This window comes from Cebus imitator, unplaced genomic scaffold (assembly GCF_001604975.1).
Source record: "Cebus imitator isolate Cc_AM_T3 unplaced genomic scaffold, Cebus_imitator-1.0 Scaffold155, whole genome shotgun sequence".
NCBI lineage: Eukaryota > Metazoa > Chordata > Mammalia > Primates > Cebidae > Cebus > Cebus imitator.
Genome location: NW_016107470.1, coordinates 2653738 through 2673709, shown reverse-complemented (window position 1 = coordinate 2673709; position 19972 = coordinate 2653738). Strand labels below are relative to the sequence as shown.

General features: G+C 45.2%; 1 protein-coding gene across 1 annotated transcript in view; it reads left to right on the top strand.

The window, feature by feature from the left end:
• Positions 1–1254: 1254 nt before the first annotated feature.
• KLF9 (Kruppel like factor 9) overlaps positions 1255–19972 on the top strand; it is a 30936-nt gene continuing 12218 nt past the window's right edge. The window contains exon 1 of the mRNA XM_017543450.2: positions 1255–3058. Coding sequence (XP_017398939.1) covers positions 2554–3058 — 505 coding nt within the window. The 5' untranslated portion in view covers positions 1255–2553. The remainder of the gene's footprint in view (positions 3059–19972) is intronic.

Below are 19972 nucleotides of genomic sequence, written 5' to 3'. Positions count from 1 at the left end.
GATTACAGGCACGCGCCACCATGCCCAGCTAATCTTTTGTAGTTTTAGTAGAGACGGGGTTTCACCATGTTGACCAGGATGGTCTCGATCTCTTAACCTCGTGATCCACCCGCCTCGGCCTCCCAAAGTGCTGGGATTACAGGCGTGAGCCACCGCGCCCGGCTTGAAGCAGTCTTTTCTGCCTCACCCTCCTGAGTAGCTGGGACTACAGGTGTGAGCCATCATGCCCGGTTAATTTTTTTTTTTTTTTTAATTTTCTTTTTTTGATGTACCACTTTAAAAATAAAGTCAAAGGAAACTACTCTAGACCTTAAATTAGTAGTGTTAATTTGAGACCCTTCCCTTGGAGACTAGAACCTGGTGTAACTTTCTCTTAACAAAGGTTAACAGCCAGTGGGAGTCAGGGTTGGAACTCACCGAATCCCTATCACATACAATCAGGTACCTCTCACAGTTCACGAAAGTGAATTATTTTTAATCAGTTGTTCTGACAGTATGCCTCTTGCAAAAAGACACTAGCCCTAGATTCTTTTCTCAGCTATCAAGAGGGAAAACAACTGCATCATTAATCCGGAGGGTGGGGTAAACCAAGTTAATCAGACTCCAAGATCCATACTAATTGCTGACCAAGTAATGCCGTAATATTCCACCGCTAAGGATCTCTGGCTTATTCTAGTCCCTAAAAATCTGTTCAGCACAGTTAATATTTCACAAAACCAAAAGGGCTTAGTTGTAAGCACAAAGAGCTAGAAATCAGGAGACTTTTGGTTTCTACCGGGTTCTGTCATTATCTAACAAGGTAAGTCACTTCTCTGTATCTCAGTCTCCACATTTGTGAAGTGAGGGAAGAGAAACATGTCCCAAAAACGATGCAGGGGCTCTGGAAAGAAAATGAGCCAAGAATGGTGGGTTTTTGTTAAAAGTTACGCAAATGAATGGTTTATGTCTCCATTTATCATTTAAACCGCCATTTAAGGTGGGTTAAAAATAGCTCCCAGATAAAGCTAAAATAATTTATTTAGGTTAAGTTGCACCAGAGAAGTAGAGGAATTAAGAGATATGACAAAAGCAAAGATGGGTTGTTTCGATGGAAGAATCTAGGGCAATAAAAAGGCTACGCTATAAAACCAGAACTTTTGTTAGCACTGCAGTTTTAAGATGAATTGGTCATAATGTATTGGATGGAAGAATTTTTAAACATCTGCCCCGAAGTATGCTGCATCCAAAAAATATATATAACAAAACGAATTCCTTCTCATTTCTGTTTATTCTTGGATTTATCCTGACATAATGGGGTTTAAAAAATTACAGATTCACACTGCATTTATTCATCACCCCTGTCCTCTCATCCATAACTCAATATTTACTACCAACAACAAACACAAAATACAAAGATGTGTCCAGTTTCACTACAGCTCTTCGCGATTACAAGTGTCGAGCGCTTGCTTTCGGAACGCCCTTCTGATTGGCCGAGCAAATGCCAGTGACATCAACCAACTTACTTTTGATTGGAAGGCTGGTTGCTGGGACTGTAGCGTTTGCAGGAAGTCACTTAACTGTTTGGGAGCTGGAAAAACAAAGCTGAAGTTCTCTTTTGCCATAGGAACGAGCGCAACTGACTAGGAAAGATGTGTCCCAAAGCTGCGCAAGCTGGAACGTGAGGCAGGAGGCCTGGACTGGCCACACGGGACCGTGAGGCACCCCGAAAAGTGTGCGGCTGCTCCTTTCCTGCCTCCCAGCTGTTACCCTTTTAAATGTCAGTGTTCGAGGCTGTAGGGGTAGCACGAGGCAGCGAAACGGAACAGTCGGATTGGCCGCACGCCTTAGTTCTAGACGCACCTCTCCACCGAAAGGCTGATCTGACTGGCAGGGGGAGAAAGTAAACAGAGTTGAATCACCCTCCCCACTGGCCAATTGGAGGGGGTTTGGTTTGTGACGTGATGGGATTCTGCGAAATTGTTACTGAGCAGGAGAATGCCGGAACGGTGCGGACCGGCCGGAGCAGGGGCTCAGAAGCCGTCAGTGGACTCAGGAAAAAGTGTCTCTTAGACTTGGCGCTCGGCGTGGCCCTCGCCACCCGCTTCGGGGTGGTCGGGTGAATGTCCTGGGGCTTTGGCTCGACGGGGAGGCGGCCGAGGGCGTGCACCTCTCTTGCAGTTTCCTCTCTCAGCGCCTCGGGGGCGTTTTCAGTCGAATAAACTTGCGACCGCCACGTGTGGCATCTTTCCAAGGGAGCCGGCTCAGAAGGGCCGGCGCGCCCGTCGGGGGATCGCGGCCCGCGCTGGGCAGGGGCGGCGGCGAGAGGCGGCGGCGCCGCGGAGCCTGGGGCCGTGGATGCTGCGTGCGGAGGCGCTGCCGGTTACGTAAAGATGAGGGGCTGAGGTCGCCTCGGCGCTCCTGCGAGTCGGAAGCGCCCCGCGCCCCCGCCCCCTTGGCCGCCGCGCCGTGCCGCGCCGCGCAGCGCTTGTCGTCCGAGGCTAGGGCAGGGCGAGCCGAACCTCCGCAGCCACCGCCAAGTTCGGCCGCGCCGCTGGGGCTGCCGTCGCCCGCACCATGTCCGCGGCCGCCTACATGGACTTCGTGGCTGCCCAGTGTCTGGTTTCCATTTCGAACCGCGCTGCGGTGCCGGAGCATGGGGGCGCTCCGGACGCCGAGCGGCTGCGACTACCTGAGCGCGAGGTGACCAAGGAGCACGGTGACCCGGGGGACACCTGGAAGGATTACTGCACGCTCGTCACCATCGCCAAGAGCTTGTTGGACCTGAACAAGTACCGACCCATCCAGACCCCCTCCGTGTGCAGCGACAGTCTGGAGAGTCCAGATGAGGATATGGGATCCGACAGCGACGTGACCACCGAATCTGGGTCGAGTCCTTCCCACAGCCCGGAGGAGAGACGGGATCCTGGCAGCGCGCCCAGCCCGCTCTCCCTCCTCCACCCTGGAGTGGCTGCGAAGGGGAAACACGCCTCCGAAAAGAGGCACAAGTGCCCCTACAGTGGCTGTGGGAAAGTCTATGGAAAATCCTCCCATCTCAAAGCCCATTACAGAGTGCATACAGGTTAGCGGCGTCGCCCTCTCCCCCGGAGCTCTGGGGTTAGTTAACCTTTGGCCAGGCAGCGTTCCTGGGCGTTCAGGACACTGCACTCGGCCGAAAGGGTGCAAACATGTTGGATAAGATGCGGTTTTAACTCTTTTAATAATGTGTGCATTGGCGGAAAGCTCACTCTCTCCTTAATGGTCCCCGGCCTCCGGGAGCCACGGGGAGCCTTAAACTGGCGGGCAGAGCAAATGCGGTGTTTGGCTTCTCGGGGAGTGGTGTCTGCCCATCCCCCGTCCCGCTCCGCCCCCGGGACTCCCGCACCCCGCGACGGTGGGGCCACCCCACCTGGGAAAGACGGTGGCAGCGGGGAAGTCAGATGGCGTATCTTTTATTTAATTCCCTTGTTCGGTTGCAGAGAAGTGGCTGAAACTGAGGGGGGACGCGGCGCACTTTACTTAGAGCCTTTTAGGGATGACTAAGGACTCATTTAGCTGGATGCCTGCTACTTTTCTGGGCTTGCCAAGGTGGTTTTAAATATGGTCAGGAATCCCCTGAGAGGTTTAAAATAACCCTGCTTCAGGCAGCAGAGGAGTTTGATCAAGTAATGGTGGGTTAACTTCACTCATTAGCTTTCCTAATGAGCCAGATTTCAGAGCTTTTTTTTTTTTTGGCCATGTGACTTAGGTCGCACCCTCCACCCCTGAATCAGGCTGTTTGCAGGGAGGTGTGGTCCTTGCCGGAGGTCAAAGCTTGGTAACGAATGCTGGGCAGTTCTGGAGGCCTCAGGGAATAGTTCCTCCCTAGGATGGCGAGAGGCAGGGCTGGACAAATGAATGTGGCCAGAAAGGCATCTATCTGCCTTATAAAACAGGCTTTGGAGACTTCCAGGGACCTTGGTCAGCCAATGCTGTTGGTTGTGTTTAACATGTACGGTAAAAGTGGGAAAGCAGTCACATTTGGACAGGCTATGTGACCATCTTCGGAAAGCTGCTTTTACAAACGCCATTCAGATGAGATAGCTGAGGCTTGGTCCTCTCGGAGAAGCCTTTTGCCTCTGTCCTGTGACGCTGTGTTTGAGAGGGTATTGTTCGAGTTAGTTGGAGAAGTGTCATTTTTTGGAATAATACTTCGATACTTTTAAGATGAGGTCCTGGGCCTGTGGGTTAACAGTGATACTTGGTTGAGGTTTTTTGCTTTGCTTTGCTTTCCTTTTTAAAAGAAAGGCCACGTAACTGCGTCTCATTCCATTTCCTTTGAAGACTTGTTCTTGTGGAGGTGGCTGCTGGCACCGAAATCAGACAGTTTCCTCCATGGTTAATGCAAAATCTGGTTCTGTTTGGGGTCATCATCTAGGTTGCCATAAAACAGCACATTTTAAGGTTTGTATCTGTAAGGTTGCTGAAAGGCATGTGCCTGCTTTGCGGGATGTGACCTTTAGTGTGGCTCTGGGGGTGAAGTAGGGGTATATTAACCGGAGGGTGTTACTCACCAACAGCTGCTGGGCGGGCCTGGCTGTGTCAGCCATGTTCCCGGAGTTCGGTTGTTCGCATTGACACCCACTGCCACCTTGAGCAAAGGCATTTTCTCCTTCAGGGAGCTTCCCAGTCGTGAAGCCAGGGAGGGCCGCAGCGCCTCTGTGAGCTGCCAGAGTCTGTCCGACTCAGGAATAGGGTTTCCAGGGTTCTGGGCCGTTAGGCTGAGTGATTTTTCTCAAGCATTTATAGAAATGGCTGCTTATGTGTGCGTGCATGCGTGCTGCTCCTTAATTCTCCATAAGGCAAGTCATTCGGCTCAGCTGCTTCCAGAGAACCTTTTTCACAGTCAAGAGTGGAAAACGAAGTGAGATGTTCATCCAGCTTTAAGTGTTACCGTCAGTCCTTTGAACCTAGGGATATAGTGATTGCAGGTGTCTGTGATTTGGGGATCTCTAATCCTAGTGCGTGGTCAAACAAAACCTCAGCCTGGGTTAATACTGTCAGAAGGGTATTCCTGCTAGAGGAGGTATATGTTAAGGTCACTTTAAATAAGAGACTTGGAGGTCTCCTGCATCTGCAAGTTTCAGATACAACTTCAATTTAAATTGATTTTAGGGTAGGGTAAAGAGTTTCCTAATTTTCTTTCTAATGGTGTTAAATCAAGAAGGTGGGCAGAGATGGCATTTGGAATGTCTGCATTCTGTGAAGATTTTAAGAGCTAAACTCCCAGCCACACCCCCTTGCTCACTGTTGCTAACATTTCTGCAAGAAACCCTCCAGCTTGCTCACTTCCTTATAGAGCCTCATACAGCTGCCACTTCCATAGACCACTTCTACACCAGCTTTAGAAGTTGAGTCATTCAAACAGACTTTCTTCTAATTCAGTGCTGCTACTTACTTCTGTAGTGTCCTGGGAGTAAAGACACAATTGAGGCCGACTGAGCTGGGTTCTGATTTGTCCTATTGTTTTCTCATTTGAGACCATAAGCAAGTTACTTTAACTCCGAGTTTGCAAACTGGAGGCTTGCTGCTGAATTTGCTTTGCAGATTTGTTTGGCTTGGCCAGCACAGGGCTTATAAAAATTTAATTAGTTACCAACATCTAAAAATCAGAGGATTATGGCATGAATCCAGATTTCTGGCTTCTCTGGAAAAAAAAATCAAAAGATCTGGCAAAAAGGGGTCTGAATTCCTATCTATCAATAATTGGCTTGAACAGATCCTAATGCGGGCAGTACCTTGTATTTTAATCATTTACATGATTTCTTCTGGTATTTAAGTTTCCAACCTCTGCTTTGTTTAAGCCTCACTTTCTTCTTCCTTTTTTTTTTTTTTTTTTTGGTATCTTTAAGTCCTGGGGTACATGTGCAGAACGTGCAGTTTTGTTACGTAGGTATGCATGTGCCATGGTGGTTTGCTGCACCCGTCAACCCGTCATCTGCATTAGGTATTTCTCCTAATGCTATTCCTTCCCTACCCTCCAGCCCCCAACAGGCCCCAGTGTGTGATGTTGCCTCCTTGTGTCCATGTGTTCTCATTGTTCAACTCGTACTTAAGCCTCACTTTCTTAATCCACAAGACAGGGCTGCTATCCTCAAGTCACAGGTTCTTGTGCAAAGATAACATCTATAAAGCATCTAGTAGTGTTCCACACACAGTAAGCCCTTGAGAAATGCTGGGTCCTGTAGTTTGTGTGTAATATACGGAACGTCACCTCAAAATCAGGAAACACTGGATAAACTTATTAAGTAGTATATTAATTTACATTTTCAAATAGTATGTTCAATTTGTTTTTCTTCAACCTCCAGACCGGATCTTTTCAGGTGATATACCTCTAAAGTTTAAGCAGTGGATCTGTTGTTAATCTGAAGAAAATAAGATGCAACAAATACACTATTTTTCCTGTTTCCAGACTTTTGGGACACTTTATGATGTATTTATTTGTACTGTTTCAGATTAATTTTTGAACATGGAGTATTTTACATGAAAATATATCAGGCATATTATTTGAAAATATAATTACCATGAAGTTCATCCTAAGTCTCCTGACTTTGCAGATACACTTCACAAAAAGTATAAGCAGATTTCGGGGGGCGGGTGGTAAAGGCAGTGTTACCCATTGGAGAAGGAAACAACTACATTCTAATTCCAGTTCGGAAGTCATCAGAATGGGCTGATGTTGAACCATGCTGGGTTAACATCCAGATGATAGAAACCTGAGGCCTTGTTTCTATGCCAGGTGCCATCTTATTCTCTTTTTGGAGGGGCTTAAGTCAGCTCTCGCCAAGTGGTGACAATGGGTTAAGTTTGATAGCACTGGTTATAGGATTCTGAAAATCAGAAAACCCCAAATTCCAACCATGATATCCCAGTTCTATGCAAAAAGATTTTTAAGGTTTTATATATATATATAAAACCTTAAAATAGTGAAAAATGAGGCTTACATAAAAAAACAGGAGAGATGGGAGCTATGCAAGCCCTGAGTGGTGGCTTCTGCTTCTCCTTTGCCTCTCTGAACACATCCTTGGGATGCTTGGCATACCTGGTGGGAAGGATCTGGACAGCCTCCATGTAGAAGTTGTTCTCCAATATGGGAAATAGATTTTTCTGGCCCCCCTAGGAATGTCCATCACTGGCCAACTATAACTTAGGTGGGAATTTTGCTTAAAGGCATGAGGTTGTCCTGAGCCTCTTGCCCTCTTCTCCCTTAATCACTGCAAAAGGCTTTGGAATCAACTGTTCAATTAAGGAGAGTCTGATGTTATCAGAGGTATGTGGAAAAAATTCACCTTCATTGCCTTGGAGGTAGGGCTTTAGGGACAAAACAAGGCCTTGCCCTAGACTAAAGGGCCTTAGCTCACTGGGCTGCCTAATTAAGTAGGCCCTGCCCAGCCCTTACCAACTTCTGTTCTCTTCATGAGTGGAACGGAAGCCCAGTGCCTGGATCCTTAGGTATACATTCTCTCTACCCCATTCTCCTTTGCAGAGGGCTCCCCAAAGTGATTTGGAATGGCATTTCATAACTCGACTTGCTTCATCCAACATAGATTTACAGCTAGGCCTGGGTGGGGCTTGTGCAGATAATTGTTTCTCTATCTTTTTTCCATAATTGTCCCCTCCATTATTGATTCTCCTGCCTCAGCCTCCAGAGTAGCTGGGATTATGGGTGTGTGCCACTATACCCAGCTAATTTTTTGCATTTTTAGTAGAGACAGGGTTTCACCATATTGGCCAGGCTAGTCTTGAACTCCTGACTTCGAGTGATCTGCTCACCTTGGCCTCCCAAAGTGCTGGGATTACAAGCATGAGCCACTGTGCCTGGCCTCCCCCATTACATTTTAATTCCACAGATATATCTGTTTATGAACTGTGCCCACTTCCGAAGGCGACAAACTGGTATAATAACTAAGACTTTTTTCACCCGCCACACAACCAATTTTTGCCCGCTTGGAGATGATACTGCCCCAGCCCATTTAGCAAAAGGAGTGATATAAAGTACCCTGTTAGGGAAGAATAACAGTCTATGCAAAAGGCTGCTTGCACACAGCTTCTAGTTACAGAGGATGGGTTTCCAAGGCTGCAAGAGTTTCCTGTAACGTTTGCTTCTGGGTTTTAGGCCAGAGGCTAAAACTCCTTTGAATCAAGTGAAATATGCGCAAACAGCGTTCCAGCCAGAGCTCTCTGCAGAAATCTGACCCTGGGGATGGAGTCTGTTAGGACCCTACAGCTCTTATTACTAGTCCCAAGGTAGGAGCCAGCAGTTGCCGTTCTTCCCACATTTCCCGCTTGTCCTGTGTCACCTTCTATCTATCTGCCTTAGCAAAGACAAAGTGGGGGGTGGGGGGCCTCTTGAGAAGCTTCTGCTGGCAGGATTACTGTTTCACAATAGAAAACACAAGTGGAGTCAAATTACAGAGTATGCACATTGTTTCTCTTGATTTTCCTCTCACATCTTCTGTGGGTGGTGAGAAGAGAGAGGCCAGGGGTATAAGTGGGTTCCCGGGTAAGAGAGGGAGGTACCAGAGTAAATACAGTGCCACTTGGATGGTGACACCCCATTACCTTGAGACACAAAGTTGTAAGCTGAGGGAAATGAATTCTTGGATTCTGAACATGAGGGTCAGATTTACATTCCTGTCTCAATTGTTGACGCTTATCCCAAGGACTAGTCATTCCGCAACATCTGTGGGAAATTCCCAGATTGAACTTCCCCTGGAGAAACATCATATGACATATTGGGAAAATGGCTGACAATGGTTTTCCTTACTAAGTTCATTGAGAAGAAAAGTGGGCGGATGATTTCCCGTCTGTACTCTTTCAGAAGCCCCTAAAACAATCTGACATGCTCTAGGTGGAGCCTGCTTTCCATCCCATCAGTTTGATTTCTGAATGCCTTATGATCATTAGCATTCTTGATTTAAAAAAAAAAAAAAAAAAGCTTTGTCGCATTTGTTAGTCTTGACTTCCAAATCTTCTGTATTCTTTTTTTTTCTCCTTCTCTTTCCCCTTGGCTGTTCTCAGGCTTGGAGAAAAAGCTCGTAGCATGCCATTCCTTCCTCCACTGCTAGAATCCTCCCCCACATCCGACCCTCCCACCTTTTCCTAATGTTTCTCCAGCAAGCCCAGCGCCCACTGAAGAGTGTAAATTAGTGCCTAGTAATTGGTACAAAGGCACTTTCTGTTTCTATGCAACACACGCAAAAAGGAGGGGCAAAAGGAAGAAGAAGAAAAAAAACCCCACAGATGGTTAAAAAGGGAAAGAAGCGAGATCCTCTTTCGGTGGTCTTTGAGCAATCCTGGCTCTCTCTCTCCGCCCCACTTTTTGTTGGAAGTTAGTCACAGGCCTGGGCCTAACTCAGAGCACTTGGTGGCAGCAGTTGTTAGTATTAAAAGAATAGCACTTGGAGGTTGGAAGTGACCTTGAGAGGTCATCACATCCATCATTTTGTCTTTAAGAAAGTGCAGCCCCACCCTCTCTCAGAGAGATGGGGATTGTTCTCCTGAAATGTTTTGGGGCATTTGGAGGGCTTTCAGGCACACCAGCAGGGTTCCAAAGCCACCTCTCTGCCTTGACTAACATGTGAGTGGTCACATTGTGTGTAATCTCCCAGAGCCTTAGCGGTACGTGAGGGTACTAGGTGGTTGGAAGCATTAGCTTCAAGCTTGGTTCTGTGTGTGCCTAGGAATTTTTCCTTTATTTTGAATTATTTGCAGTTTTTCATTTGAATTCTTGCCGCCTCCCCCCACCCCACCTCACCCCCCGGCTGCTTCCCTGTGCTCTCCTGGGGCTTCAGTCTATACTTAACATTTTTGTTTTTCACCTTGGTTTAAAGGGATGCTTCACGGAATTAACCAAGTGAAAGGGCAGAGGTGGAGTTAGCTGGGGTGGCCTATGCCAGTTTTATGGGAGCAGCACTCTCTGAAACAGCCCAAAGCAGTGCTGCTGAGAGGTTTCCTTCCACTGCTTACCTGGAATCCTCCTGAAATTTTAATACCTTTTTGATGCATTAAGGTCAAAAGTAAACATTTGTTTTATCCCAGTCTCACGCAGTCCCCTCAGCAGATAATAGGACTTACATTATTATTCATAAGAATGTGATCCCCACTGAGGGTGTGAGATGCATCCATTTTTTTTTTTTAAACACATGGGACCTTGCAAGGCATTCATTGCCATGTGTGTCCAAAGACTTTTTGATGGTATGCCCGAAGGCTTCTCTGTTAATCTCAGTTTACAGTGTGGCATAATTGACTTTGGAATCCTGAGATGAGAATTGAAGAATCTGGATCTGAAATCTAAAGGTTCTTGAGCTGAGAGAGCCAGTTTGCTCACGATCTAAGCCCAGAACTGCTGCTGTTGGGGCTTTGAATTTGTTTATTTTTTTAATGAAACTGAGAATGATAATTTGAACAGGAGAAGGGCCAATCCTTAACTGGCCAGATTGAGTCTTTTTAAAAAGTGAGGATATTTATTTAAATAGATTCAAATAAGAGACGGAAGCTTAAGCCGTACAAAATTAATGATAAAGATTTGAAATGCAGTCAGTGGTGTTATGTATTCAATGAAGTTTGACCATTTTTCCAAGCTGAGCCTCCATGCTTGTGGAAGGGAGTATCTCCCAAAGTGCCTGACTTGAACCAAAGTGGGAACCAGTGGAATAGGCGATGGACGAAAACACAAAAGTCTCTCTTGAGAGTTTTGGACATTTTAGACCTGGGAACAAAGTTACAGATCATCTTGGCCCAAAGAAATCCAGGGAGAAGAAAAGGTTTCACCATCGTCTCTCTCTTGCAGAGAGCTGTCTTTGATAAGACAGGCAGTTAGAAAGAAAGAGTAAGGCCTGACCCATTTCATATTGAACAGTCAAGACTGAGGAACTGGAATGTGAGGGGCCTTTACCTTCAGTACAGAGACAGGAGACAGAGTCATCAGAGCACAGGCTTTCGGGTCTGTTACTTATGAGTTTTGAATCCTGCCTCCACCACTTTATTTATGACAACTCAGGCTATACTTACCTTCTGTGAGCCTTAGGTTTCTCATCTGTAAAATGGAGCTCAGTGATTACATATTTATGAAGTTGTTATGAGGCTTAATTCAGACAAGGTGTTTAAATCATTTAGCACACCATTATAATTAAAAATTAAGAATTTATATGTGTGTCCCGGAAGCCCTTGAGATTCCTAGAATTTTTGTTCAGAATTCCAGATTAATCCAGCACTGCCTCACTCACTTAAATTATTTATTATTATTATTATTATTTGAGACCGAGTCTCACTCTGTCGCCGAGGCTGGAGTGCAGTGGCACGATGGATCTTGGCTGACTGTAACCTGCACTTTCCCCCAATTCCCCCCTGCTCCCCACTCAAGCAATCCTCCCACCTCAGCCTCCCAAGTAACTGGGACTGCAGATGCACACCACCATGCCCGGCCTATTTTTGTATTTTTTGTAGAGACTGGGTTTTACCATGTTGCCCAGGCTGGTGGTCTCAATCTCCTAAGCTCAAACTGTTTGCCCGCCTCAGCCTCCCAAAGTGTTAGAATTACAGGCTTAAGCCACTATACCGGGCCATCTCACTCACTTAAATTATTTATTGAGTGACTTACATGCAAAAAGCTGTGTAGAATGCTGGTAGCAGGTGCTTTGGATTTTGTGAATAATAGTGATAATATAATATCTAACACTCATTATATGTCAGGTTCCAACCTAAATGGTTTACATGCACTGTCACATTTAAACCCACAGGAATCCTGTGATATAGAAAGGTGCCTTCTGTTCTTCTTATTTAATAAGAGGAATCAGACTGAGAGTTAGTTAACCTAGTTCAAGGTTATACTGGAATTTTCCTAGTCTGTCTCTAGGTGGGTGGAGTTGGGCATGAATTCTTGCTGATCTGGACCCCTTGGGTTTCTGCCAGTGGGAAGAGACCCTGTGTTTTACGTGGTTCTCTTGGATTTGGTCCCAGAGCCACCAGTCTTCAGCTGTCTACTCTTTTGTTGTTCCAACTCTGGCTCGTGGTTGGTTTTCATGAACCTCAGTTAGGAGTGTCAGCAGAAATCTTGGACTCTGACCACACCTACTCTGTATTTGCCATACTTATCCAGAAGCTGCTTCCTTCCCATTGAAAAATGACCTTGTTGTAGGCCCAAAGCTATATGAGTCAGGACAACAGAATCCAAACAGAGACTGGCTTAATAAAAAAAATGAAACTTTACTGGTTCAGGTTATAAACACATCTAGGGGTAGCTCTCATTTCAGTGTCTGTGGGGACAGGCACTCAGCGTCTGCCTCTCCGTGGCTCAGCTTTGCTGCCTTTTGCTTTGGCCTCATTCATGGCAATAGTCCGGGGGTTGGTGGCGGGGAGGAGCTGTCTCCAAATAGTGGTGAGATGGCTGCCCGCAGTTCCAGACTCATATCCTGCCACTTAAGCAAGCCCCAAGGAAAGACAGTTTTCCATTCCCAGTGATTTCAGCAAAAGTTCTGAGCTTTAAGCTCTATGACTAGTTCAGATTGAGTGCCCAATCCCTGAAATGAATCACTGTGGCCTGACTGGGCCACATCCAACCTCTGGGTCTGGAGGTGTGGGGTCACCTTCCCTAGAAGTACATGTAGTCTACTCTGTGAATGGGGAAGGAGTTGTTGCCAAAAGGAAATTTAGTGTGTTATTTCTTCTCCAAAAAGGAATAAATGCCAGACAGGCAAAACCAACACCTATTCACTCTATCGTCCCATTTATTTATTTATTTATTTTTATTTCTATTTTTACTTTTTTTTTTTTTTGAGGCAGAGTCCTGCCCTGTTGCCCATCCTGGAGTACGGCAGCATGATCTCAGCTCACTGCAACCTCCACCTCCCGGGTTTAAGCCACCCTCGTGCCTCAGCTTCCCAAGTAGTTGGGATTACAGCCACACACCACCATGCCTGGCTAATTTTTGTATTTTTAGTAGCGTTGGGGTTTCACCATGTTGACCAGGTTGGATCTCCTGACCTTAGGTGATCCACCCCCCTCGGCCTCCCAAAGTGCTGGGATTATAGGCATGAGCCACCATTCCCAGCTATCATCCCATTTAGAACTACCAACAGAATTTTCCAAAGAACAGAGTTTGACAAAATGAGAGGCAAACAGTATGATCATATTTTGTGTCCTCTATATTTCTCTTTCTTTTGATGGGAGAGAGCTCTGAACTGCCTCTGGAGTTCAACTCGAAAGATAGGCCGTAAGTGAATGTACAAAAGGGTCTTTGCAGAAGATAGATGATTTTGACACGTGTTACGTACTCGCAGGCAAACACCCACAGGCCCTCCTGAGTGGATATTCTAGAAGCCGATACCAAAAGCCTCACATGGAACAAGTATAACAGCAGCAGCAGGGTGAACTTCAAAGCCATTGACTTAGTTTTAATTCCAGTCTGTCCATTTTAATGCCCAGAGAAACAAATCAAATTTACAGAAACATTTATTACCCTATGTACTAACAGATAACAGCCGAGTCTAGCAAAGACGAGCTGTTTATACGGCAGTTTCCACTGAGATTCAGAAGTGTATTCAGCGTGCACAGTGCCTGAGAAAAACACTATAATAAATCATAAGAGGCAAAAAGGAGAGCTTAAAAACAGCTTAACAAAAACACATAAAAGTGACTGAAATCCCTGTGCTACTGTCATTCCACAGTAGTTTTGTACCATTACCATTTAAAGAAAATAAGCAAAATGATGACCAAACAGCTGGCTTTCTCCCGTATTGCAATCCATACTCATGGCCAGCCACAAAATGCTTGTTCAGTGAGCATTATCTCACTAAAGCAGGGGTTCCCAGTGTGAAAAACATGGGCCATTTTCTCTAATCTGAGGCATTTCTTTTTTTTTTTTTTTTNTTTTTTTTTTTTCTAGTTTTTATTTTTATTTTATTTATTTTTATTTATTTATTTTTGAGACAGATTGGAGTGCAGCGGCACAATCTCGGCTCACTGTCACCTCCGCCTCCCAGGTTCACATGATTCTCTTGCCTCAGCCTCCCAAGAAGCTGGGCTTACAGGTGCCCGCTACCACACCCAGCTAATTTTTGTATTTTTAGTAGAGACAGTGTTTTACCATGTTGGCCAGGCTGGTCTTGAACTTCTGACCTCAAGTGATCCACCTACCTCGGGCTTCAGAAGTGCTGGGATTACAGGTGTGAGCCACTGCACCCAGCTAATTTTTGTATTTTTAGTAGAAACGGGGTCTCACCATGTTGGCCAGGCTGGCTTTCTTGAAACAGGTCCTTGCTCTGTCGCCCAGGCTGGAGTACAGTGGCACAATCACAGATCATTCATTGCATCCTCAAACTCCTTGGCTCAAGAGATCTCTCACCTAGTCTCCTAAATAGCTGGGACCATAGGCACTCACCACTATGCCCAGCTAATTAAAAAAAAAAATTTTTTTTTTTTCTTGTAGAGATGGTATCTCTCTATATTGCTCAGGCTGGTCTCAAACTCCTGGCCTCAAGTGATCCTCCTGCCCCAGTCTCCAAAACTGTTGGGATTACAGGCATGAGTCACCACACACAGCCTAACCTGAGGCATTTCTTCTTAAAGCCCTGCTTGCTCCTAAATTTCAAAACATTCTGTAGGAATGAATCCCAAAGAGGGGACCATATTCCTTTTCTAAGATCTCAGGGGGAGGGTTGAGTGGGGGCTGCTTTGTGAAGGTTGGACAGCTCCGACCTGCTGTTCTTTGCGGTCTTTGGTGACAAGCACCAAGCCATGTGACTTAGTGGCTCACTCCATTCCAGGAGTAGAAAGGTTAAATGTTTGGAAAGATGCTGGTGGCCTATGTGGCATATATGAGTAGGATTTACGGTTGTTGCAGCCATATTGTGCTGTGAACAGTGTGCAGAGGTTGAGCCCAGAGGGAAAAAGCTGGATGGAAACACTTGTTGGATGGCGTCACTTTTCACCCTGAGTCCTCATGAATGCCACAACCTAGCAGATAGAGTAGGTGTTGACTAATCAGGCATTGGTCTCTCCATTTCTGCTGCTGGGGGACAATCTTTTTCTTGGCAATTCAGGGTCTCAGTTATTTCTGTATTAAATTGTATTCTCTTTTGGCTAAATGTTTGCAAAATCAGGATTCTCTCTATTATTTGGGGTTCCTTGCCTTTTGTTTCCCTGGGAGTGATCTGTTGTTTGGTGAGCATGGGGGTCATCTCTTGTTTCAGCCTCATGGGAGAGCCATCCATGTTGCATGCTACCCTTTGACCTTATGGTGATGTCCACTGGGATGACTGTCATGCACCTGCCTGTGTCCCCATCCTCACAGGCTGATATCAGTGGCTGTAGGTGTTAGATCTTTGCACCGTGATCCAGTCCCTTTGTGGATTTCTCCAACAGCACCATTTTGGGCTCAGGAACACAGTTCTTTTTCCTACGCTGCACTTATAAGAGTGCATGCACTGGGACCCCTCTCACTTGCAGCTCCCCAACTCCTCAGGTGTCATGGCGTGTGCAGGGTTTCCGAGAGGGCCTTATTTGTTTAAGGCACTTCCTTTAGGCATGCCTCGAAGGCTGTCTCTACAAGGACAGTAAAGACCTGGAGACTTCTGTGTCTCTAATACAGTCCTACCAGCTCCTTCTGTCTTCCTGCCCCTCATGTCCTGGTGGGAAGCTCTGGCAAATCGAGAGTTTTTTAAGCTCAAGGACTTGGGTTTTTCTAAGTGATACTTTGAAAATTAAAGCTCAGTGGCAACTTATTTATCCTAAACTGTGTCTGACCTCCCTGAGGCAATGCATATGAAGGAAGGGCCTGGAAGGCAGAGAATTAGAAAAAAGGCACTGTGAAAGGTCAGTCTCTGTGCTTTTAGTTTGCATCTGGGCTCTTCTTTCACATCTAATCTCATTTTGTGCTTAAAACTGAAGGAGTAATTTGAAAACTGGTTTTAATCTGGTCATACACTATCGTGCAGGGCGCCCTTGGGCAAGTCATCTGCTCTCTGAGTTGGCATCATCTAAACATGACAGGTTTGAATTCCATGGTGATAAAAATCACCAAAAATGCAAAGATTCAAAGAATCTGTTCTTGGGATAGCTTTGCCACTAGGCATTTATATCTTGTTGGGTATTTAGTGCTTAGGTAGATATTATTATTATTTTTTTTTTTTTAATTTTTTTGAGACGGAGTTTCGCTCTTGTTACCCAGGCTGGAGTGCAATGGCGCGATCTCAGCTCACCGTAACCTCCACCTCCTGGGTTCAAGCAATTCTCCTGCCTCAGCCTCCCAAGTAGCTGGGACTACAGGCGTGTACCACCACACCCAGCTAATTTTTGTATTTTTTTTTTAGGAGAGACAGGGTTTCACCATGTTGACCAGGTTGATCTCTTGACCTCGTGATCCACCCGCCTCGGCCTCCCAAAGTGCTGGAATTATAGGCGTGAGCTATCACGCCCTCCCCGGTAGATATTTATTTATTATCTATCTTTCCCACAAATAGCTGGACAGAGGCAGCATTACCTAGTCTGGGCCAGGGCCGGGTCTTTGAAGGGCTATGTGGTTGGGGGGAGGTTGTATCATCTTTCTGGGCCTTTGGAGGATCACTACAATCTCATCCACCTCTAAAATTCTGCAACTGACATATGGTCTTTTATCACACTACACCAAGAGGCAGGTCTTCATTGTGTTAAAAATGTATGTTTAGGGTCCACATTTTGCCTCTGCACTATTTTCAGTTTTCAGGTAGGGCCATATAACTGAGACTTCAAGACAGCTCTTGGCCAGGTGCAGTGGCTCATGCCTATAATCTCAGCACTTTGGGAGGCCAAGGCAGGAGGATCACTTGAGCCAGGAGTTTGAGACCAGCCTGGACTGCATAGTAAGACCCCTGTCTATACAAAAAATAAACAAAATTAGCTGAGTGTGGTGGCACACACCTGTAGTCCAGCTACTTGGGAGGCTGAGGTGGGAGGATCACTTGAGCCTGGGAGGTTGAGGCTACAGTGAGCTGAGATCATGTCACTGGGTGACAGAGTGAGACCTTGCCTCAAAGAAAAATAAATGTATAGCTTTTGCTGAGTCAAGAAACTAAAAAGTCAAGAATCTGTTTTCAGCCAGGCATGGCGGGCTCATGCCTGTAATCTCAGCACTTTGGGAAGCCAAGGCAGATGGATCACCTGAGGTCAGGAGTTCCAGACCAGCCTGGCCAACATGGTGAAACCCTGTCTCTACTAAAAATACAAAAATTAGCTGGGCATGATGGCAGGCACCTGTTATCCCAGCTACTCGGGAGGCTAAGGCACAAGAATCGCTTGAACCCAGGAGGCGGAGGTTGCAGTGAGCCGAGATCCTGCCATTGCACTCCAGTCTGGGTGACAAAGCAAGATTCTGTCTCAAAAAAAGTACAAAGAGAAAAAACTAGGAAACAAATAAAAACATGCTGCTTGCTTTTTTTCTTTTCTCTCCTTTCTCTCTTATTTTTATACAGCTTAAAAAAAAAAAAAAAATTGCCTGCTGTCTTTTGTTTGAGTTCTGCTGGGACCATGTGTGCTATCTCACAGATAGCTGAGGTTGGGAACATGCACGTGATGTTTGGATAGGCTTGCTTCTTAGACTCCAGCATGCTTAAATGAGGAAGTACTGCATACAGATGTCACAAACACATACCCACTTCCCATATTTCAGAACCTAAAGCATAGGACAAATTGCTTTCTACAAATAAACCGAGATCCGGAAGTAAAATCTCACACCTACGCTCTACGCTGTCTCTGTTGTATCAACAAATAAAATATAAACAGAAGCCAAATCACAAGGAGGACTCAGTGAGAGGTCAGAAGTAAATGGTAATAATATGATGGGATGGCATTCAGGCAGGATTATTCTTTCAAAGCCTATCAAATATTTTTATTCATGCAAAGCAATGTTTCTGATAAACAGACTTTTGAATGAATGATTTTTGAGTTCAATGTTTATTGAAATGATGTATGCAGGAAAATGTGGACTTCTCTGTACCCAGGAATGGCCTGCACACTTCTTCTTTCGTTGTATTGGTTCTGCGTGTGAGGGTAATGGAGAATGGGGAAAAAAGCAACTGTTCATGTTTTGTACCTGCATGTCAACATTGCTTTTTGGTGGGGAAGAAGCCAGATGGTGATGGACAATGGGGTGCTGGAGGCCTAGGCAAGGCAGGTCTGTATGGATGCATGCCCCACCAGCCTGGTCCATGAGTAATGCTTTCTTGGACTCAAATCTTTGCATCTCTTCACTATCTGACTCCTCTCACCAGCTTTCTAACAAGGACACTCCTTTGTTGGGCAACCCCCACTGTTACTGTTTGTGTATTTCCACCTCTGAAGGAAGATTCCTGTCCATTCTTATAAGGCGGCCATGTCCCTTTCACATATGGAAAAAGTAGGAAAGGTAGAAATAGAGAAGGAATGAGAAAACAGATGTAGTATGTTCAGGAAGTTTCTGTCTTTCTCCTTTTTTGAGTCAGAGTCTTACTCTGTTGCCCAGGCTGGTATGCAATGGCGCGCAATCTCAGTTCACTGCAACCCCCACCTCCCGGGTTCAAGCAATTCTCCTGCCTCAGCCTCTCAAGTAGCTGGGATTATAGGCATGTGCTACCATGCCAGGCTAATTTTTGTATTTTTTTTTCTTAATTTTTGTATTTTTAGTAAAGACTAGGTTTTGCCATGTTGACCTTGACCTCCTGACCTCAAGTGATCCACCCACTTGGCCTCCCAAAGTGCTGGATTACTAGTGTGAGCCATCGCACTGGGCCAGGAAGTTTCTGACTTTCTGACAATTAGTTTGAGTAGAAGACAAAAAGACTCTTCTCCTCTCTTTGGTCGTGGATCAGTTACTGGAGTGTCCCAGTGATTTCTCAATGGCAAGTAAATCACCCCCTGCCCTCCACTTCCATGCCCGTGGAATATATTCTTTTAAAAATTTTGAAGAGATGAGGTGTCACTATGTTGCCCATGCTGGTCTTGAACTCTGAACCTCAAGCAGCCCTCCCTCCTCAGCCTTCCAAAGTGCTGGGATTACAGGAATAAACCACCATGTCTGGCCTGGAATATATTCTTGATCAAGCCATTTGTGGAATGGTTTGAACTCAGATGTATCACTGTTTTCAGTGAGACTTTTAAAAAATGCTAAAATCACTTTTTCTGACTTTTTCTCATAAGTGAAATGTATGCTCACTTAAAAAAATCAGAAAACATAGGGAAAAGTTACAAAAGGAAGAAGTTATTTTTTCTAATTTTTTTTTAATTTTTAAATTTACAGTCACTCTCTATTTAAGAAGTTATTCTTTATCTCCTCACTGGTAGATAGTAATTGTTCAAATTGTATATATTTTCTTTTTACTTTTTAAAAATGTTTTTATTGTAAATTGTAGTAGAGATGGGGGGGCGCCTTACTGTTTTGCCCAGGGTGGTCTTGAACTCCTGACCTTAACCTCCCAGCGTGTTAGGATTACAGGTGTGAGCCACCTCACCCAGCCCATATTTCATATATATTCTTCCAAGATTTTTCTCTAGATATATATTCATAACCTTATGTAGCTTATCATACATCGTTCTTCTTATTTAGCAGTGTATGGCTAACATCTTTCCATTTCATTATGTAACAGTCTGGTACCTTCTTCACAGGTACATATTAGTCCCTTGTAAGCATGTACTGTATGTATTAAACCAGTTCTTTATTGTTCAGCATTTAAGTTGTTACCAACTTTTAGCTCTCATAAGCAATCCCTTTTCATGTCCATATCTAATTATTATCAAATTAATTACCAGAAATAATCTGTAAGAGAATATTGCCAGATGGCCCTTGGATTAATTATAAATCCCACCAATGTGGTAGAAGGCCTGTTTCCTTATGCCTCCACCAATGGTAGGTATGAACAGACTTTTTAACGTTTTCACTGGCCTCACAGATAGCTTTCTGGTTTCTTAATTGGCATGTTTTGATTACTTGTGCAATCGAATACATTTT